The following is a 23,461-nucleotide window of genomic DNA, read 5'->3' on the forward strand; positions in this document are numbered from 1 at the left end:
CCATGCTATCCAATTTATTTGTTAACTTGGAAAGTTTAGCATCTTGATCATGCATGCGCTTTGATAGGACTTTAACTGCTTTCATCAAATTTGCAAGTTGTTCTTCTATGGTAGAAGCTTCAATAACCATTGCCTGCATGATTGACGTAGAGGATGAAGAATGGTATAGGTCACAATCGGGATAAAGCTCAGAGGGCGCATTAATGGAGGCTATAGTAGATTTAGTGCTCAAGTCATCATCATCGGCTATCATGGAGGGTTTCTTGGACTTAGATAAACTAAGTTGGGCAAGAACCTTTTCAATCACTTCGGCGACGTTATTCCCTTTTTGGGACGTGCTTACAGAAGATCTCACTCCTTTTGAGGATGAAGATCCCAAAATAGGGGTTGATACGAACGACACTTAGAGTGCTTGTTGTCCTGAAGAGCTTGCTTTGCTCCTTGTAACTGGCTCAAAGCTTTTAAAGGTAACATCGAGTATACTTTCCATATTAGCATAGAACTTGAAATTAATAGCCTTAATAGAAGTTGATCTGGAGTTGATTTTCTGTGAAGCCATTTCGATATTCTTGAACTTTGGTGATTGAAAAGTTGAGATGAGAGGTAGAGATTGTCCCACTGGGCGTGCCAGAATTTGTAGACAATAAATTTGCGTCAGGAAAATAATTGAGACCGAAAATATTGCAATAATCGTAGTATTTGATTTCGAGTAATTTGAGTGTTACAATCTCTATAATTTCTCTGATTCTACTTTTTCAATATAAATTTAAGGGTCTTTGAGTTTGATCTTGAATTTGAATTTGATTTATCCGTCGCGAATACTTTTATTGTTATCACGAATTATATCACGAACAAGTAGCCTTGATTTTGAACGTCTTGTATTTAATTTGACTTTGTTCTTGATCTTGAATACTTGAAATTTGTGTTGAAGTGCTTGAATGCTTGAACACTTGCGGTTTGCAAAGAATTGTGGCCTTTGATCTATGAGTTTCCTTGTGTCTTCTTGTTATAACTTCTGGTCCCTTTTCTGGGTTATGAAGATCCCTATTTATAGTTGTGGGAGGAAAGAATTATGATAAGAACAAACTCATTCTGAACAATCAAATTGAAGTGTGACAAGGTCGCATTTGATTGGCCAGAACATGTCACTTGCACACGTGGCGTGGTTTTATTGGCCTTTTAATGTGACTTCGCATGCCTTGTCATTTTGAGACGTGGCATGATCCTATTGGCTCTTCCGTTTGACTTAGCGTGCCACAACATTTGACACGTGGCACTAAACTGGGCCTCTAGGAAGATGGCATATTGGGCCTAATGAAATGGGTTCATCATTTGTAGCTCAATTGAATGAGCTAGCCCAGTAGATTTGGACTCATTTATTTAACACGTGTTTGACTAATATAATTAATCTAACTATATTAGCCCGTAATATTTATTTGGACTAATATACCTTGAATTTAAAGTACAGTCCAAATAATTTTATGGATTTAAATCCAATAAAATTTAAATATCTACAATATGATCACTATATAGAATTTAAATCCTTTGTCATTATAAATTTATGGTCCTTCAGTATTGCAAATCAATCATTCAATTCTGAATATCAAGTCATAGTTGGAAGAAAATGGAAGTTATTTTCAATGTGTTTCCTAGTTCCCACTAGCTCATGGCAGAATTCAAACCCAAATTCCTTTCAGCCATTCAACTTAAATAGAACTACCTTTTTAACTACTCATGCTGCCTCATTAAATAATCAGGTAGCTATCCTAATTATTGCATATCCCAAATGACTGTCACCAAAGAGGTTAAATATCTCTAGTCAGCCACAAAAGTCCACATAATGTATCAATGTCAATGAAAACTGGCACTTTGCCTGTAGAGGTACAATTCTAAAGGCCCCATTTCAGTGAATGAGGGGCGGCAAATGAAGACCACCACCAACAACAACAAACGGCAATCCAAGAACAAAATTAGATGGAAGGAAGCAGAACAAAACTTAATTGAAAGCATTAAATAAGAATAATTTATCTTAGTATTAGAATTTAGTCAAAAAGCAAGAACTTTCAATACCCTACCTGGTATTTGTGATCCAATAGAATCATAAAGATTTGCAGAATCCAAAGAGTACAAGATGCTTAAATCTAGATAAGACTACTAAGTTCCACTTATGCAGTTTCTTCCTTGCTAATTATTGACAGGAAACATACTGCTCTATTACTTGATCTAACTAGACTGACTTTGGAAAAAAGTAAGGGAGAAGTTTACCATTCTTGTTTACCATCCCTGGCACATTATAAGGAAATGATTCTTGGAGCATTTTCACAACTCTGCGCATTGAGGGGCGATTAGCTGGAATATGGTTAAGACAACATAGACCAATATCAAGAACTTTGCATATATGTTCTTTGAAGGTGGAATTTAAATTTGGGTCGAGCAACTGATCAACTCCTTTCTCGTTCAAGGTGGTGCGTACCCAAGTAGCTAGATCTTTCTCCCCAAATTCTGGACCAACTGGTCTTCTGCCTGTCACCAGCTCCAAGATGACCACTCCAAAGCTATAAATATCGCTCTTTTCATTCACATGAAGAGTATATGCATACTCTGCAGTCAATGAAATTTTACTAGTTAGTACATTAGTTATGGTCACTTTAAATGAAATTGCAACCTTTCCAAAAACTAAGTTACAACTGTCAAAGTATACATGAAAATGATTAAAGCCAGTGATATAGTTTGCGTTTGGACAAAGCAATACCTGGTGCAATGTAACCACAGGAACCAGCAATTACGGACATGGATTCGGCACCACCTTTGCTGGCTGCTTTAACAATTTTCGCCACACCAAAATCTGAAATTTTGGCGCCAAACTCACCATCCAGTAATATGTTGTTTGACTTAACATCTCGGTGAACAATTGGAGGAACACAATCATGGTGCAAATAAGAGAGTCCCTCAGCTGCATCTAAAGCTATCTTGAATCTCAACGGCCAATCCAACAATTTGGCCTTGCAACTGTGCAGCAAATCGCCCAAACTTCCATTCGGCATGTACTCATATACCAAGAGCTTGCTATCCCCAGTATCACAACAGCACCACAATCTAACAATATTCTTGTGCCTAATTTTACCCAGAGTTTCAACTTCCATTTCAAACTCATCTTTATCAGACTCAAGTGCACCAAAACCGGTTTCATCTTTAACTGATCTTTCCCATAGCTTCTTAACTGCTACTGCCTCACCATTGCTTAAGACAGCTTTGTAAACTCTTCCCGAAGCTCCATTTCCAATTACATTAGCTTCATCTAGTCCATCAGGTATTTCGAGTTCACTGAATCCGAGTTTATGGAATGATGTCCACTTTGATATAGTGATTCCTTTCTTAATTTTCTTGAATTTCTGGTACCTCCAAATGAACATAGCAATCCCAACAAGAAAAACAAAGCCAGCAATTGTATAGATAGCTCTCAACACCCACAAATATCGTTCACGATTTCCTCCACTTTTAGCAGTACAAAGACCAGCAACACCTTGACACAAACTTGGGTTTCCTAGAAAGCTATTGCTGTAAACACCCTTATCGAAAAATGCAGGAACAGTCCCCGACAGACGATTATTAGACAAATTTAGCTTATTAAGCTTCAAGCTTTGCAGACTGAGTGGGATTTCACCCGAGAAGTAATTCCCAGAAAGATCAAGATAATTAAGCACTGGCAAAGTCCCAATTTCATCTGGAATTTTCCCCGAAAACCCATTGTTAGCCAAGTTAAGCTCACTGAGTTGCTTCATTGTGTGAATTCCCAAGGGGATTTCCCCTGATAACTCATTGAAACTAAGATCAAGGGTTCCTAACTGACCTAGATGCACTAATGTGCCTGGAATTTCTCCCGTTAGCTCATTATGACTCGCGGAAAACTCAACTAAATTCTTCAATTTTCCTACTTCACTAGGTATAACCCCTGAGAGTTTGTTTCTTGATATTTGCAGGTTAGACATATTTTTGGCACCAGAAATCATGTGTGATATATTTCCTGAAAATGCATTGCCAAAAAGGTCTAAAAGATAAACCTGAGGCAAACTCCAAAACTCAGTAGGGACTTCCCCATATAGCTGATTACCCCTAAACCTGACACGTCTCAAACTCCGACAGTTACCAAGACTAGCTGGAATACTCCCGGAGAACGAATTGTAAATCATAATAAGATCCTCTAAAGCTCCCATTTCACACAAACTTTCTGGAATCTTACCAGAAAATTTGTTGTACGAAACATCAAGATACTGTAAAGCAGAGTTCTTTCCTAGTTCACTAGGCAATGACCCTGAAAATCTGTTAGAGAATAACTTGAGCTCATACAAATTAGCAGACTTAGCTATACTTTCTGGAAATAAACCTTCAAATTGATTCTCAAATAAATTGAGTGACTCAAGTGACAACTCACACAACTCATCAGGAATTGTTCCATTTAACTTGTTAGTTGACACATCGAATCGTCTCAATCTAGTCAAGTTAGACCATCCACTAGGCAAAAATCCAGTAAGGGAATTATTGTATAGCTCAATTTGGACAATACTATTAAGCTGGAAAATTGTACTTGGTATTGACCCAACGAGTCTATTATTGGACACATCAAAATTAGTCAATCGACTCAATTTCTCAATATTAAGTGGAATTGAACCAACAAGATTACACATACTTAGCCATAATGTCTCAAGATTCGTCAAGTTACCAAGTTCAGGAGGAAACTGGCTCGGTGCAAATGGGTTGTAAGCGAGTTCAATTGTCCTGAGACTCGTTACATTACCTAACATAGCAGGAACTTTACCAGTAAGAACATTTTCAGTCAGTATAAGAGTCTCCAGTTGCTGGAATTTTCCGAAACTTGCCGGAATATCTCCCGTAAAATAGCACCCGCTAAGATCAAGGTATCTGCAATAAAAGATCACAAGTTAGGTGGAGTACCAGCTATATTAATGTTCAACATTCATTTTGTTCCATCTGCATTTATTCAAGTACTCAATAATTTGGAGTATCTATAACAGCAGAGAGAAATGTTTTCATTATTTTTTACTGAAATACACATCTCAAAATAGATTACAGCTAGTACATAATATAAATGCTAATGCTTACAGTTTCAGATGCGTCTATAAATTTTAAAATATATACATATAATAAAATCATCCTCATTTAAAATACATCGACTGTAGATCCCATTATTCACCTCTAAACAGACTAAATGCACATATATGACTAAATTTTAGTCCTGTTATTTGACTGGACACGAAATTTACAGAAAAAAAGCTTTAAAAACTTGTAATCTAAAACAAGTCATAATAAATAGAAAGTTTAAGTTGAATTATTTATAAAGATTAAAATGCATATAATAAGAAAAGAGTTTCACGTTAAATTGAAACAGAGAAAATAATTGGTACAGTAAGAAATTTTGAAGAGAAAAACAGGGGAAAGGTGAAATTTAGCTTCAAATTGAGTACCTGAGGTAAGGCAGATCAGCAATTGTTTCAGGAATAGGGCCACCGACGAGATTCTGAGAAAGGTCAAGGTAAGTGAGGCTACGACATTCAGAAATAGAAAGTGGAAGAGTAGAGTTAATAAGATTATTGGAAAGAGAGAGCGATGAAAGTGAAGTGAGGTGGCAGAGGAATATAGGGAAGGGTCCGGCGAGAGAAGCGCCGGAGAGATTAACGGCGATAACGGAGGGAGACGGCGCGTCGTTACAAGTGATACCTGTCCAGTTACAGGGGGTAGGATCCTGTTCAGACCAAGAAGAAAATGCACCTTCTGTGTCGGAAAGAGAAAGTTTTAGTCTTTGCAGATATAGCCCATCTTGATTTAAAGCAAAGATCAAAGGCAGAGTACTCAAAAAGAAGATGAATAGTTGCATGGCTTTTCATGCAAAGAGAAAAGATGTTTAATTGTTTATGTTATAAGTATCATATAAAAATGGTGAAATGGATGTTGCTGAAATTGTTTAAGTAATGTAAATTTTGGAGGGAATTTGTGAAGAAAGAGATAGGAGAAGAATGTAGCTTTAGCCTTTAGTTTGTTGTTTTCTACTTTAGTTTAGGGGTGGATGAGACAGCGGCCTATAGGACTGAGGGAAGAAAAATGAGTTATTGGGAAACTGTAGGATTGGGAAAGGACAAGGGGTGGTTTAATGTGAAAACTTAGTCCAAGTTGTTTGGGGCCTACTGTTTTTTGTGATGTTGATATTGTCCATATAATTAATTGCTCCTACTATTCTTGTTATTGTTAAAAACAGTGTCCTCCTTTTATTTTAAGTTAAAAGAAATTCTCTCATAAAGTTGCTGTTAGTAGTTAGGTTGTTATGGTCAAAATAAAAGAGTAAATTACTACAGTAAAGAGATTTAGCATGATATTCATTTCACGTTTTCTTAACAATAATTTTGAAAAAGGGTCGAAGAAATTTGCAGCTGAGAGTATTACCTCACTAGACTAGGGTAACAAAGGGATATTAATAAAGAGCAACTTATTTTTGCCATATTTTCTTGATGCTTATATACTGTATAGCTAAATTAAACTTTTATTTTTATATATATAATATTTTATGTTAATTTTTTTAAATTTTTTTGCGTGTTTACTTCTTTATATTTAACACGTGAAATTTCTGACTGCTTATATACTAGTTTCAGTTTCACCATTAGTGACCAGTTAAAACATTAGTGAAATACTACCTCCAGTTCATTGCATGTGTAAAATGTTGGTGGCAAACTCAATAAGAATGTATTCCTAGTTAAAATAAAGCTAGAAGGAAAGCAATTTTCCTTCATTTATTTAATGAATGGAAGTAAATGCATAAGGTTCAGTACTTTTGGGAATTGGAGCAAATGGAACTGTATTTTTCCCCATGCCTTGCGGTTAATTAGTGGTAAGAGCAGTAACTGAGCATGTATGTGTAGTCAAACTGAAAAGGAAAGAAAGCAGTATTTAGAAGAATATTCAGCAGTAAAAGTCTCACTGCCACAATTTGGTGTGGCTGTGGGGACTCTCACAGTTCTATTTCCTTTGAACATAAAAAGTGAACTTTGAATCTTTTAAAAGAGAGCGGCCTAGCTCCCACAAAGACTCATGGTTTACTTCTGTTTTCCCATATTTAACAATACTGTACTTTGTTTTTCCAACACTTAGTGGAGAAATCATATGATTCGCTGGAAAATTATCTTGAAATCTACTTCTCAAAGTAAAATACTTTTCAACGGAAAACTTTCTCATCCCTACCAAATGCATAATTCGTCTGTGATGGTTCTGAAGCTGTTTCTTTAGCATATACCGATATTTATGAGACAAGTTTTCCAGTATACTACAACAACAGAAACAAACATCTATATAGAGTAAAATCAGTTCATATTAAATACTCGAATGGTAAAGTGACATGTGGAATCGAGGATAGACGGAAGACGAAGCGAGTGGAAGTCAATACCGAGAACAACAGCTTCAGTTGGCACCGGATAAACCCCGAAGAGAACATTATCAACGAGGACAAACGAATATTTACCACCAGATGACATTCAATGAAAAATATTTCTCAATATTAAATACGCATCCGTTCCAGGAAATTTTGGCATTCATGACCTGCCGTTACATACTCATCAATGGCCCTCAATATCGTCATTTAAGAGGGGCTTGATCCTCGGACCTTGTTCCCTAAGTATATCTATAAATAGTGACTTCAACAGCCATTGTAAGACATAAAAATTCTAGCAATCTTATGCTACACATTATTCCAAGCTAAATAATAGTACTTTATTTTCTGTCTAACGATATTCCTATTGTTGCCTTCGGAAGCCTTGCTCCCGGAACCAAGTTGTCTGCTATTTTATCTCGATTTCAACGCTAAGTCTTACATTTTATTTAATTTATTTATCATTTTGGGATCAAATCAATTCGCTTATCTATAAACCACGCTATAAATTCAACTGTACTATTTTACGGGTAAACAATTTGGCGTCCACCGTGGGCCTTAGACAATTGCGTAATTGAGTTGATCCTTGCATCTATTACTAACATGTTTGATTCTTTGTTTTTTAGCAAAAATCGCAAAAGATGGCAGCTAACAATGGCAACATCGCACACAATATTGAGGCACAAGAAAATCTGCCTCAACACGAGGATTCGATCAGCGAAACCCACAACGAGGAGGACGTAGCCACGCCGGTTCATGGCGGGCGATATCCATGACACGAACGTGAGGCGACTCCTGACGATGCTAAAGTCGAGCACGTTACGGAAATAGTGGGGATCTTAGGAGAACAACAAAAGGCCATCATGGACCATCTCTCACGGCAAGACCAGGTCATGACAGAATTAAGGCAAGCGTTGGCGGGTGCTTCCAACAACGCGAATGGAAGAAATCCAGTTCCTCCCGGTGCTCCCGTGAATCAAACAACACAAAGGGTTGATAACAACACCCCGAGGCGATAGGTCGACTTCGACGAGGCCGGGGGGATCGGCAGCGGATCTGGTGACAACAATAGTAATGATCCCTTCAAAATCGAGCACATGCGATTTATGAGGGAAATAAATGCCTGAATGGATAAAATTCCAGGCGCACCGCCAGTGTTGAAAGGAACGAACTCAATGAAATATACTAGTTGTCATTTAAACTGAGAGCAACATCAGAGTTAATTCCGAAGCAATTCAAAATGCTAGATGTACCAAAATATGATGGGACTTCACACCTATACAACGGGGGTGAAAGGGAACGACTTGGCTCCACACGAGATTGAATCGGTCCTGCTGAAGATGTTCAGAGAAACCCTCACGAAGGGGGCCCTGACATGGTACTCACTCTTACCAGAACACCCAATAGATTTCTTTGAGATGCTCGTAGACTCTTTCATCAAGGCCCATGCCGGGGCCAGGAAGGTACATGCCCAGAAGACGGACATATTCAGAATTGCGCAAAGAGAGTTCGAATTGCTGCATGAGTTCGTAATCAGGTTTTAGAAAGAAAGGATGTTGCTACCGATCGTGCCGGATAAATGCGTAGGTGAGGCATTTACTAAGGGACAGAACCCTAGGAGCTTCGACGCCTCCCGAAAACTAAAAGAAAACCTACTTCAGTTCCATGCGACTACATGGGCGAATGTACATAACTGTTACAAGTCAAAGATAAGAATAGAAGATGATCAGCTCGGGTTTTCGGCATCAACCAAGGGTCGGGATAGACAAAAGAACAGGGATAAATCAAAGGATGATTTTGATATAGATCGGCGATCTTCTAAGGTCCAGTTTTTGCCCTACGAAAGGGTCAAAGGACGCGGCAAAGGGTTCCGGTCAGCGGATAGGTTCGCTCCCGATAGAAGAACTGACCATGGCCGGAATAGCAGGTCATTGCAAGATAAAGAGGTATTGGGTTCCCGAGACTCCACCTATCTAAGGTTGTCCGAATACAATTTCAATGGCAGCATAGTGGAGCTGGTATCCCCGATGAGGAACATCAAGAAAGCACGATTCACGAGACTGATGAGATATGATCCCAGTCAGAGGGATCCTAATTTATGGTGTGAGTATCATAGGACTAACGGCCATTGGACTGAGGACTATCGACATCTGCGCGAGGAGGTGGCAACGTTGTTGAAAATCGGCCATCTCAAAGAGTTCTTAAGAGACCGGGCTAAAATAACTACGGCCGCAACTGGGACAACACAGAGCCCTCAAAGATAGGAGAAGACCCTCCTCGACTAAATATCAACATGATTTTCAGGGGGGACAAGATTAACGGTGTAACCTTTTCAGCAATAAAAAAGACAAAGGTATCGGTGACTCATAGCAAGAGACTCTGGGAATTCGCCGAGGATGATATGACCTTCACAAAGGAGGACGCCGATGGACTTCTACTACCGCACAATGATGCCCTGGTAATTTCTCTTAATGTTCTAGATTTTAAAATTAAACATGTTTTGGTGGACCCAGGAAGTTTAGCCAACATTATTTAATGGAGAGTGCTGGAGCAAGCCAAGCTAACCGGAAGCATCATTCCGGAAACAAAGCTCTTCGTCGGGTTCAACTTAGCAAGTGTGACAACTTGAGGGGAGATCTTGCTGCCCATGAACGTTGAATGGGTCATGAAGACTACTTTATTTGAAGTAGTAGACGGCGACATGGGCTACAACATAATTCTTTGTAGACCATGGCTGCACGAGATGAAGGTCGTACCATCAACATATCACTAACTTCTTAAATTCCCAACTCTAGAGAGAATCAAACAAATAAGAGGAGATCAACTAGTGGCAAGGAAAATGAACGCGGTCTCGATTTCCAGCAGTAAAGGGAAGGAACACACGACATAGCAATTATAGGAACCGATGCCTGCTCCCGAATCAAACTAAGACGGCAAAGGGGATGAGTCGTCGGAATCCCACCAGGTACCAAGGTATTTCTAGGTACCGGAAGAGAAGGACACGACCAAATCCACGACAGACGAATTCGAACAAGTGGCATTGTTCGAAAAGTTTTTAGAGAGGAAGTTCCACTTGGGGACAACATTAAACCCCAAGCTCAGGTCAGGATTTATAGAATTTCTTAAAACTAATATTGATTATTTTACATGGTCGCACACGGATATGATAGGTATCCTGCTAGAGGTGGTCGTGCATATGCTATGTCTAGACCCCAGTATCTCGCCTGTAAGGCAAAAGAAGCGCCCAATTGCCAAGGTCAAAAACAAGTTTGTCAAAGAAGAGGTAACTCGATTGCTCGATATCGATTCAATCCGGTAGGTAAAGTATCCCGACTGGCCAGCTAACGTAGTATAGTTCCAAAAAAGAATAATAAATTCTGTATGTGCGTAGATTATAAAGATCTGAATAAGGCGTGCCCAAAAGACTCGCTCCCATTGTCAAACATTAATCAAATGATTGATGCAACGGTCGAACACGAATTGATGAGTTTCCTCGATACCTATTCCGGGTACAACCAAAACAAGATGAACCTGGAGGATCAGGAAAAAACTTTGTTCATCACGAACTTTGGCACATATTTCTACAATGTGATGCCCTTTGGGCTTAAAAACACCGGAGCCACTTATCAGAGGCTCGTGAACAAAATGTTCGAAAAGCAAATAGGGAAAACAATAGAAGTCTACATAGATTATATGCTAGTTAAGTCTTTGAATGCAGGTGACCATTTGAAGCACCTCCAGGAAACCTTCGATATCCTGGAAAGCACAACATGAAGCTCAACCCCGAAAAATATGCGTTCGGAGTCAGCTCCGGTAAACTTTTAGGTTTTCTGGTGTCACAAAGGGGGATCGAAGTCAATATCGGCAAGTCCTAGCAAGATTAAAGCCATCGAGGACATTCCAGACCAGTTGACAAACATGAAAGGAGTCCAAATACTAATAGAAATATTGGCCGCTCTAAGCAAGTTTATTTCTCGGTCCTTGGAAAAATGTCGTCACTTCTTCTCACTTATGAAGAAGAAGAAGAACAATTTTGAGTGGACTCCGCAATTCCAACAGGCTCTGAAAGATCTGAAACGGTATCTATCAAGCCTTATGTTACTATCAAAATTAGAGGAAGGCGAACAACTGTTAGTATACTTAGCGATCTCGGAGGTAGCGGTAAGTGTCGTTTTAGTCCGGAAAAATGAAGGTACACAATTTCCGATTTATTATGTTAGCAAAATTTTATTGAGGGCAGAAACTCGTATCTGCACCTCGAAAAACTAGCCTTAGCTCTCGTAGTCATCGCTCAAAAGCTTAGGCCTTATTTTCAATGCCACCTGATAGCCGCGGTGATAATTTTTCCCCTGCGGAATATCCTTCACAATCCCGAGTTGTCAGGTCAATTAGCCAAATGGGCAGTAAAAATTAGTGAATTCAATATCGAATATAAAACCGGGATTGCGATTATCTCATAAGTTTTGGCTGACTTCGTGGCCGATTTCAGTCCCGGACTACTGTCTTTGGCCACAAAGGAAGCGATGATGATGTCAGAAACGACATCTGGAGCTTGGACCTTGTTCACGGACGGGGCTTCCAACGTGAAAGGGTCTGGGCTCGAGGTAATCTTAATCACGTCCTAGGGAGAAGTACTGAGGTAGGCCATAAAAATTATTCCCTTGACTAATAATAAAGTCGAGTATGAGTATTTGATTGTAGGACTTGAACTGGCCTGGGGACTGGACTCCGATGTCATCGAAATCAAATGCGATTCCCAACTGGTGGTAAATCAAGTGTATGGAATCTTCAACACCAAGGAGGAATGCATGCAGCAATATGTGGTGAAAGTTCAAAGTTTACTCGCACGATTTATGGAATGGTCGATTACTCATATCCCGAGAGAATAAAACACAGAAGCAGATGCACTGGACAATCTGGGCTTATCAGCGGAAATGAAGGGATCAAATTCCGGTACAGTCGTACAGCTCATGCACTCGGTAATAGATGTGGATGGTTATTATGAAGTAAATATAACCAACCTGGTCTGGGACTTAAGAAATAAGATCATTGACTAGCTCGAGCACGGCAAACTGCCTAAACACCCGAAGGCATACTGGGCACTCCACACCAAAGAAGCTCGCTACAGCTTCCGGGGAGGACAATTATACATAAGGTCGTTCTAAGGCCCGTTGGCTCGATGTTTAGGAGCCTCCGAGGCTAATTACGTCATGAGAGAGGTTCACGAAGGAATTTGTAGAAATCATTCAGGTGCAGATTCGTTGGTGTTAAAATTAGCTAGGGCAGGATACTACTGGCCACAGATAGAACAAGACGCTAAATCTTTCATTCAGAAATGCGACAAGTGTCAATGCCATGCACTGTTAGTGCACCAAACGGCAGAACTGTTGCATTCAGTATTATCCCCATGGCCTTTCATGAAACGGGGGATGGATATAGTCGGGCCGTTGTCACCAGCTCATGGGAAGGTAAGATTTCTTTTAATTTTAACTGATAATTTTACAAAGTGGGTTGAACCATGTCCTTACCAAAAAATCGACGAATGCAAAGTGGTAGAATCCCTAAGGGAGAACATAATTTTCCAGTTCGGAATACCGAAGGAGATTGCCTGAGACAACGGGCCACAGTTCATAGGCTCAAAGGTCACAAAATTCTTTGAAGACTTGAAAATCAAAAGAATTACCTCTTCGCCTTACCATCCGAGAGCAAATGGGCAAGCAGAATCAACAAATAAAGTGATTATTCAAAACCTCAAAATAAGATTAGAAACAACCAAAGGCAAGTGGTCTAAAGAGTTACTGGGAGTGTTATGGGCATACCGAACAACGGCCAAGTCAAGAACGGGAGAGACACCTTTCTCTCTCGTATACGGAGTAGAAGCTCTGATTCCAGTAGAAGTAGGAGAACCAACCTTGAGGTACTTCCCGGCGGATGAAGAAACAAAAAATGAAGCATTGCTAGTAAAATTGGAGCTGCTTTACAAACGCAGGAAATTAGCGCACATAAGGATGGTGGCCCAGAAACAAAGAATTGAAAGGTACTATAATCGAAGTGCCAATCTCTGATATTTCAAAGTGGTAGACTTGGTTTTAAGAAAAGTGACTCAAATCACCCGGGAGGTAGGAAATCTAGGTCCATGGGAAGGCCCCTACCTGGTTTCAGTTATCACAGAAAATGATCGTACAAACTAGAAAACAAAGATGGAGTCAAATTATCGAGTAACTAGAACGTGACTCACCTCAAAAGGTATTATTGCTGATGAGCACCGCTTATACTGAAAGTATGTGTTGCACTCTTTTTCCATTCGTCTAGTCTTTGTCCCAAATGTCATCGACAGAAATAAAACCTTTAAATGACAAGGCATGAAAACAACAAGCCACTACGGGATGGTTAGATAGTCTTTGGCTTGATAGCAAAGTTCCTAACGGGAAATGAAGCTTGCTATCAGACCAAAGGCTATTCAACCGTTCACGAGTGCTCTTTTCCTACAAGTCATTGGGGTGGTTAGATAATCTTTGGCTCGGTAGTAAAGTTCCTAACGAGAAACAAAGCTTGCTACCGGACTAAAGATTATCTAACTATTCACTAGTGGAATCCTCAAACGAGCAAGACTTCTAGTGTTCCAATTCGCATTTTTCGCATTCGAACACTGGGGGGGAATGATATGAGAATATGGCAATCTGATTGCCACAGAAATTGGGACTACAAAATTCAGGAACAAAAATGTCTCATCAGGACCGAGGACTCCACAGCCAGCCTCATAGAAATAAGTTGTACAAATTAGCCACATGTAATGACAATTTTTTTTCTTTCAACAAAACGAATGCTTATGTACTTTTGAATATAGAAGGAATAAAATAAAGTCCTTTTTATTTTTGCCTTGTTTCTTGTCCAAACGATGAATTGATTTTATCATTTGAAAATTAATTAAGTACTTCAAATGCTAGTGCCGGAATGAATAGGAGACATCATCTTCAAGAGCACCATAAACATAAGAGGTCCCTCTCTTATGAAACCTTCACAGTAAAGGGTTGGTTCCGGAAGAATTTATGTCCGTAACCCAAATGCTATTGGGGGGAAATGCACCCAAAGGCCTGCATAATTCGACGCAAAAAGTAAACTTTGTGCAATGCTTAAACAAAAAGCACTTTTATTTATCAAACGTCCCAAGCAGCACAAGCACAAAAATACAAAAAGAAAATAACAAAGAAAAGAAAGCAAAAAGCTAAACTATATCGCCCCCAGAACTTGGGGGAAGAGAAGCACCAGCATCCCAGGAGAAGTAGGTGGATCTGTCGTCGGCTCAGGATCTTGTCCTTCATCATTATTCTCCTCAAGTTCCTCCTTAATTCTTGAGAACTCGGAACCGGAACCAGAAGAGTCAGTTGCATCAGGCTGAGTCGGGAGGCGTCTTTGAGCATTTGATTCCAGTTCTCGGGCCTTGGCGATTTCATCATCTATATCAATGACGTCCGCTTTGGCCTCTTCCAAGGTTTTTCCCCTCATGTTATACATAGAATATGCTTTTTCAATGATGAGGGAATCAGCTCGGCGTTGAAGTTCTGATTTGAGCCAATCGACCTCGGTCAGATGGCCATCCCGCTCAGATCTCATGGTGTTAAGGCTAAGATTAAGATAAAAAATAGTGGTTATGTGAAACTTATTCTGATCCATGATCCTCTTATACTTATCCTCCATCTGGGCACATTTTTTCTCGGCAGCAACATCCTCTGCAGCAACATCCTCTGCAGTCTTGGAATTCAAGGCTGCCTCCAAATTATTCACTCGCTCAATGGAGGTAGTCCAGCGCTCGGCAGCAACAAGCATAGCAAAGACTTCAGACCACTTAGCCTTAGCCTCTTGGACTTTTAATTGAGAAGCTTCTTAGCTCAAGGTTACTACCTCATGCTCGCTAATCTGCAACCGGTCCTCGATATCACTCGCTTTAGAGGCCTTTGCTTCTAATACCGAGAGGCGTGCGGCGAGTTAATCCCTCTCAGCCAACTGTTTATCCCGCTCGGACTTAAGCCTTTCTTTATCGAGGATCAACTTCTGAAGGCCCTCGGGAGCAAGGAAGTTGGCATGCGAAACGAAAACCCAAATTAGAAACTATGTCATAACAAGTCAAGAAGAAACAAATAGTAAAGAGAACAAGTATGTTACCACTACTGCATTGTGAATGGCATTGTTTAACAAACATTCTCCCGAGAAAGAGTGTATCTTCTTCTTATCTTTTTCTGAAGCCAACGGCTTCAGACAATTGGCAAGTTCCACCAGTCGGGATAGCAGTTGGCAATCGGTAGATACCGAGAGGGAGACACTCCTCCTCCTCAGGGGATCTGCAGCAAGGGGTGAATAGTTGTGCCCCAAATTCTCATGGTCAGTGGGCTGAGGAGGATGGACATTATCCTCTCGGGCATCTGCGACCGGTGGGGGTGATGTAACAATTGTTGGTGATGAAGGTACGGCTGACGTGGAAGGAGATGAAGTTGATGGTATTGTGGGTTGAGAAGCAGCTACGGCGTAGGTAGTGCTGCTTGTTGATTGCTCACCAACCGAAGAAGGAAGAGGCCCAGTACTCAGCCTCATAGTACCAGGAGCAGCAACTGGGACCGGAAAGCGAGAATTAGCATTCTTCACCAAGTCAAACCCTCAGTAGAGCACTTGAGCGTCATCCTCGATTGGGGTTGCAAGCTCTTTAGATTGAGCATTTTGTTGAGCCGATGAAGGTCGTTGTCTCCTTTGTAGGGAAGCTCCTTCATCACTGGCTGCTCCATCGTCATCAATAATCACAATGGTTGTTGATACCCAAATTTGTCCTCATATTTTATAAAGTATTCCATATACTTTTGTGTTATTACCCAATTTATAGGGGTCGAATAAGTATTTTCCAAAATTTTCCATAATTTTTAAGCTTTAAAATTAATTTTCTTGCATTTAAATTATTTAAATATGTATTAATTATCCCTTTAAATTATTTTTTGAGAACTTAATCATCCAAATTTATTATTTTCATCCACATATATGATTCATAATATTTTACTTTATTTTATATAATCATATTTGCATTTTTAAAGCTATTTTATACAATTTTGCAGTAATAGTCTATATGTTGTGCATAATTATATTTTATTATATTATTTGTGCCCAAATAGCATTTTTATATTTTTATAATGTTACACTATTATTTTAAAGCATCTTACTACATAAATAATATTTTTACAATTTGTTAATTACTTCTTATAAATTTGTTTTATAATTTTTTGTGTATTTAATTTGTAGCCCAATTTGGAGCCAATTCCGGACCAAATTAATGGCCCAAACACTCCAAACGTTAGCCAGATCTGCCCTGGCCTAAACCAAACGACCCCTTTATTCCAACCCGGTCGAGACCCGTTTCCTCAACCCGCCCTACCCTCATTTTAATCTTGGTCCCTGATTTCAAATGATCAACGGCCCAAAATAAAACCCCACTCTCCTTATATCCCTACCCCAAACCCTAGAGACCATTCTCTTTGCCCATCTGCCCTCACACGCTCTCTTCTTCTACGAATCCTAGTTGTCTTACCCCAAAAATATCTCTGAATCGTTATACTATGGAGTCCTACGATCTATTTACCTTATTTATACTACACTGCTACTACTCGCATGCTCCTTGTGAGCACCTAATTTGTTACTATAGTTGACTTTTTACTACCTTCTACTATGTAATTACTTTTAGAAATTTAATATATATATTTTTTTAGCTTTGTTATATTTTTTTTTATATAGGGTAAGAATTAAAAATAATTTAAAAGGTCAAATTATTACTATTAGTATTATTTTTATTTTTTATCTTTATTTGTAAATAAAATAAATTTAAAAAAACCAAAAAATTAAATATTTTTTTAATTTTCGGATGGAAATAAAATAATAAAAAAATTAAAAGTATGGAATAAAAAAAGTAAAAGTAAAAGTAGGTGGAAATTTAAAAAATAAAAAGTACAAGAAGTTGGAATTAAAAAATAAAAGTAAAGGTAGCTTAATTGTTTTTAAAAAAATTAAAAGAAAGTAGAAATTAAAAAAAAAAAGTAAGATAAGTGGAAATTAAAAAAAAATAAAAGTAAAGGAAAGTGGGGAATTATTTTCTTTTAAAACAGAAGAAAAATGGGAAGTGGGAATTCTTTTTAATTAAAAAGTAATAAATAAATTAAAAAATCTGAAAAAATTCCGAATTTTTTTTTCTATAAATAGAAGAGAAATGTGAGGAGATAGAAGGAGGATAAAGAGAATAAAAAAAGAGAGGAGGGAATTGAGAAAATTTTATTTTCTTCTTCTATGCTAAGGGAATTTCTACTCGTGTCATTCTTTTTTCGTCCCTTCTTTTCGAAAGATCTAGCTATTCATCAACCAAAACCCAACAAAAATACTTCATAACATCCCTTTTTACACGCCTAAAAGTGAAGTCAATAGTCGAGATCGAGGATTCCGTTGGAGCTTCGTTCACTAGCTTTGATGTTCTTCTTCGCTTATGCTTGTTTGATGTTCGTCTGAGTTACTGTACATGTTCTTGAAAACTCATTTAATTGGAAATTTTGCATTAAAGGTTTATTATTTCCTCTATTCTTTTAATCTTATTTCATGTGATTTTATTTATTTGCCTTTAAACTTTATAAATAATAATGTAAATTAGTCCTTAAATGCTATATACTTAATCATGTTTCTGGAAATATGGTATTCAAACTTGCTTTAAAGTTGGGAAGATTAGGACCCTAATAAGTTTAGGCTTCAATTATTGGATTGTAGGGTATTGGTATATGACGGTTTATTTATTCAAATATCTAAAATCATACACTTCTTCTACAAGTAATTCCATAATTTATGACCTTACAATAATCTCAAATATATAGGAAGAATAATGAACATTGATAGAGTGCTTTAGACACGCCTTTAATTAGTTTATCGCGATTATGTATACGTTCGCGTGACATAATTGTGATTTCCAAAAATAAAACTGAAGTATGTGTTAACTATGGCCAAAACAATCTTAATAATAAAATTCTATTAATTGTGTACACGTACGCATGGCAAGATTTTGGCATAATAAAAAAAACGGATTCACACACGTGATTCGTTTGAAAGATAATTTTATATTTTAATAATTAAAAGCGGATATATAAAACATGAAAACCAATAAATCACAGTTTATCCAAAATTAATGCAAGCCAAGTTGTAGTCAATAAAGCGACCGTGCTGGAACCACGAGACTTGGGGAATGCCTTGCACCTTCTCCCTAGTCAACAGAATTCCTTACCCAGACTTTGTTTTCGCAGACCAATAATAAAAGAGTCAAATCTTCCTTTGAATAGGGATTCAAATAAAAATGTGACTTGGAACACACAAAAAATCAATTCCAAGTGGCGGCTCTGTAAATAAAATAATCCCTACTCAAATTTGTCACTTTTATTAGAAAAACTCTTTAACCCACAACAATCCATACACATATTTTTTGTGGGGTAAAAGGGGGTGTGACAGCTCTGGCGACTCTGCTGGGGAAAAGAACCCAGAACTTCTGGTTCAGGGTTCAGAATTCGAGCTTGTAAAATGATCTATACTTGGCTTTCTTGATTGTTGATATTACTGTGTTTGTGGGCCTAGTGTGCTAATTGCCGCTCATTTACCACTTTGATATTATTTGAACTATATAAACTGCCTTCTTACGCCTCCCTTCTGAGTCTTCTGAATTTATGGTGCATACGTGCGCGTGGCCTACTTTTCTGTTAGAGGTTATACCAAATAGAACGATGCTGGATCAATAACTAGGCCGGGTAGACTTTCGTGCTCCCGACACGTTGCCCCCACCACGGCTCGAGCTGTCTGCTTGGGTAAGCCAGGTCTAAAACACACCCCTAGGATTTAAACCTAGAATAACATAGCCTCATGCCGGACCCCTAGTAGGAATATTTGTTTGCATCACGTGCATTTGATTTTGGGGACTCAACTTAGGGGTTGGGTCCGTCTAAGATAGTTGTACCCAAAATAAAAGACCATCCTAATGCATCCTACGTGCTACTTGTCCATTTTGTTTGATCTGGTTTGCATGTTGAACGGCTTATAGAATAAGAACAGAAAATTGAGAAAAGCAGGAGTGAGAGGTGGGAGAGAGAAAATTCATCCGGTTTTCAAAAATCATGGTATTTGAAAAATCCCAAAATTCTGCCCAAATTTTTTTTAAAAAAAAAAGGCATTTCAAATTGAGCCAAAATTTTCAAGTTATATATTTCCCCTATTCTTTCAAAGTGGACTGAACTACGCGGGTCTGATTCTCACCGGATGTGAGATACGTAGGCAAACCTCATCGGTTCCGACCCCAATTTTAAAAAATTCAAAAATATTTTTATTTAATTTCTTCTTTAGAAGTCTTTCCTTAGAAAATCCCAAATAAAAAAAATAAAAACCAATAATATTTTTTTTCTTTTTAGAAGTCTTTCATTCGAAAAAGAAAATCAAATTAAAATCCAAAAATATGTTTTTATTTCTTCTTTAGAAGTCTTTCTTTTAAAAAATTCTCAAAAACAAAAAATCAAAATCCAAAAAAAAATAATATTCTTTTAAAAATTACCAAAAAAAGAAAACATAAAAAAATATATTAAAAAATCAAAATCCAAAAATATTTTCTTTATTCATAAAGAAATTTTCCTTTCAAAAATTTCCCAAAAATAAAAATCAAAATTCAAAATTCAAAAATATTTTCCTTGTTAGAAGCTTTCGTGGTCTGTTTTGTATATGAGTAAAAAAAAGAGTTAGTTTATTTATTATTCCTGATCTTCCCCTGAACTAAGTAATGATCTGATTCATGCGGCGTCATGATACGTAGGCAATCCCCATCGGATTCGATCATAGCCATAAACAAATTGAGTAAAAAAATAAACCAAAAAATAAATTGAGTGAAAAAGAAAGAATAAAGTGACAAAAAAAACAGAGAAAAACAAAGAGCGGTGAACAACAAAAAGAGAAATAAAATGATATCAAGATATGAAAAACAATTCAAAAAAAAAAGAAAAAGAAAAAAAAAAGAGCCTCCGATAAGGAATTAGTTCGCCCATGTTGGTGAATCATACTCGAGCTTGTTCCAAAAGCTAGTTAGGCTAGGTCTACTGCAGCCAATAGTCCCGAACCGGCCAAACTATGAGTCCCCATCACACCGGGCTAATGCTAGATGTGAATACCACTCTGGAGTAGTGGGACATGATACGGAAGACTGTTGGACTCTTAAGAGAGTAGTGGAAGACCTCATCGAGGTCAAGGCAATAGTACTTAGGGATGAAGAGGCCCCTAATATGATGAACAATCCTCTGCTACTCACACCAATGGGCCAGTAGTCAGAATGATCTGTGAAGATAGGGAATTTGATCTGCACTAAAGGCCATTGCAGCCATTGCTGAGACAGAATAAAAGCCAAAAAAGGGTCGCCAAGCCTAAATGTCCCCCATCAGAAGGGAGTCTCGGTAACCAGTCTTGCTATCCTTTCTGTGTTCGGATTATCTCAGGGTGTGATCCGGATGTTTTACTTTATTGTCTTACTTTCCAATGTAAACCCTTCTATCTTTAAAATTCAAAATCAAAAAAATCAAAAAAATAAAATAAAAATCAAATGAAATTAATATTTCGTTGTCCAGGAAGGTCTCTTTTCTTAATCTTGTCATTTTTTTTATTCTCTTTTCAGTTCTGTTAATGCAGATTTTAATGATATGACATGCTTGCGGACTTCATGCCCAGATCATAAAATACTGTGAGACTTCGAAATAATGAATCAAGAATCAGAATGCAAGAAAGATAAGTTTAAGAAAATAAAACAAAGACTCAGAACAACTAAAGAAAAATTGGCTCCAGATTTGAAAGATCCATACATGGTAATGAGAGTACTACCAAAAGAGAGCGTTGTACCTAAGAAACATCGAAGGAAATGTCCGTGCAACAACTGTCAACGCAAGTGTACTCAAAAGGAACTATGTTAGATCCTTTATATATCACTAATGTTCTTCGGTTGGGATGAAGAAGGCTTTCTTTCTCACTATCCAAATATTCAACCCTTTGCAAACCCTTTTAGCTGGGTTTTTTTATTATCCTCTTTGGAATCTGGAAGTTATTATAAAAAAAATAAAAAAAGGAAGAAAATACAAAAAGAAAATGAAATGAAAAAAAGAGAGAAAAAAATGAAAAAAACAAAAGAAAACAAAACAAAAATCCAAAGAAGTTCATATTTCATTGAACTACGTTTGACTTAATTCCGAAAGGATATGTAGGTAGCCTCTCTCTGGGGTTCAGTCACACCAAAACAAAAATTCACATTCCCCCAAAAGTTGAAACTGGGGCAGATGTTACAATGGTTCGGCGATGGTTTCTCCTGAAAGGTTCCAAAGTTGTAATTCAATCCAAATCATTTTTACCCAAATCCTTTTCAAGTCCTTTCGATCAATCAACGAGAATGTTCAAGAATTAGAGGATACAGTTACTTGGATCTGATACAACAAAATGAGAGAAGTAAAATGAAAGAGTCTTATTGGTGAAAAAACTTACGGGCATTGCAAGGCGATGGTGAGTAAAGACACCAAAATGAGAGTCTTGTTAGTGAAAATACGCAAAGAGCACTATAAGGCGATGGCGAGAAGAGAAATGAGAGAGGTCAGTTGGTGAAAACCCGTAAAGGGTGCCACTGATCGAAAAGAGGATCCTCACACCCATTGGCATTGACACAGTCCTAGACAAGGTTTCTCGGTTTCAAGAAAAAAGTTGTGATGAATTTCTGAGAGTCGTACAGTGGACACAGATCGGGCACCCAGTCCAAAAGCCATGACAAGTACATTGAAGTCCGCATATACTCCAGATAAGTCCTTTTTTCCTTCCCGTGAAAGGGATATCTCTTGTCTAAATTCATTGTCCATTCCATTGTTTGTTGTTCTTTAAATCCCTTTCGGTCTAACTCTGTTCCAAAACTAAGGCAAAGAAAGGATAGCAAGACTGATTTACAGGGCTTTCGTTTGATACAAGCTAATATTCAAGAGGCATCCAGACTCGGCAGGGGCATCAAGTCGACCCCGACTGGCCATGGCGGCCGATGCTTAGAAATCAAAAACTCTTGTAAGGAGTAAATCAAATTAAAAGTGCCTACAAGGCAAAATAAAGTTGAATAGGTTAAGTCCCAAGTGGCTAACCGTTTTGGCAAAGTTTGAAAAGCCAAAAGTTCCCCAATGCTCTGAAATTGAAAGCTTTAGAGGAAAGAAGTCGAAAGTGAAATGCCACAAAGGCAAAATAAAGTTAAAAAGGTGAAGTCCCATGCGACCAACCGTTATGTAAAAGTTTAAAAAGTCAAAGACTCTTTGGGGCTAGAAATGCAAGTGATATTCAGGAAATATCTAGTGGTAGGTTAAAATCATCACCAAAAGAAGATGGGCAAAAACCCAAGCTGCCAAAGACATCAAGGCCACACACCGACCACCACTTTTAAAACTCACAATTTTTCTTTGTTTGCTTCAGGAACAAAGCAGTGCAGAATGACAATTCCTAAAGGACGAATGTCACCAAAGGTGAGTTTCGCAAAATCTATATTTTCTTTTATTTTCAGCATGCATCACTATTACAGATTATTTTTGTAGCTTAACCCAGGTAGAACCTTTTCGCCTAAGGGCATCCAGCTCATAGTTCCGGGTAGAAATACTATTCTCCCAGACTTTTTTATGTAGCTTAACCCAGGTAAAACCTTTTCATCTAGGGGGATCCAGCTCATAGTTTCCGGGTAGAAGTACTCTTCGCTCAGGTTATTTTTCGTAGCTTAACCCAGGTAGAACCTTTTCGCCTAGGGGGATCCAGCTCATATTTCCAGGTAGAAGTACTCTTCGCCCAGGTTGTTTTACGTAGCTTAACCCAGGTAGAACCTTTTCACCTAGGGGATGCAGCCCATAGTTCTGGGTAGAAGTACTCTTCGCTCAGGCTATTTTGCGTAGCTTAACCCAGGTAGAACCTTTTCGCCTAGGGGGATCCAGCTCATAG

At 38.2% G+C, this 23,461-nt stretch overlaps 1 protein-coding gene across 2 annotated transcripts; it reads right to left on the reverse strand.

The window, feature by feature from the left end:
• Window positions 1-2,009: 2,009 nt before the first annotated feature.
• LOC107794048 (receptor-like protein kinase HSL1) lies at window positions 2,010-6,096 on the reverse strand. Of its 2 annotated transcripts, XM_016616504.2 has the most exons (4): window positions 5,737-6,062; window positions 5,484-5,536; window positions 2,753-4,920; window positions 2,010-2,601 (listed from the first exon to the last, which is right to left on the reverse strand). In XM_016616504.2, the coding sequence occupies exons 3-4, from the start codon at window positions 4,800-4,802 to the stop codon at window positions 2,228-2,230; spliced, it is 2,424 nt and encodes an 807-aa protein (XP_016471990.1). In that variant the 5' UTR covers window positions 4,803-4,920; window positions 5,484-5,536; window positions 5,737-6,062; the 3' UTR covers window positions 2,010-2,227. The 2 variants fall into 2 exon arrangements, with proteins under 2 accessions (XP_016471990.1, XP_016471989.1); XM_016616503.2 differs by having other exon boundaries at window positions 5,484-6,096.
• Between the last annotated feature and the right edge of the window lie 17,365 nt (window positions 6,097-23,461).

Source organism: Nicotiana tabacum, chromosome 2, assembly GCF_000715075.1.
Source record: "Nicotiana tabacum cultivar K326 chromosome 2, ASM71507v2, whole genome shotgun sequence".
NCBI lineage: Eukaryota > Viridiplantae > Streptophyta > Magnoliopsida > Solanales > Solanaceae > Nicotiana > Nicotiana tabacum.

Coding starts and splice junctions, on each gene's coding strand:
- LOC107794048 (XM_016616503.2), bottom strand. CDS start 5,893: ATGCAACTATTCATCTTCTTTTTGAGTACTCTGCCTTTGATCTTTGCT. Junction 4,921..5,483: donor GCTGATCTGCCTTACCTCAG/GTACTCAATTTG, acceptor CTTTTATTGCAG/ATACCTTGATCTTAGCGGGT. Junction 2,602..2,752: donor CTGTGGTTACATTGCACCAG/GTATTGCTTTGT, acceptor CATTGACTGCAG/AGTATGCATATACTCTTCAT.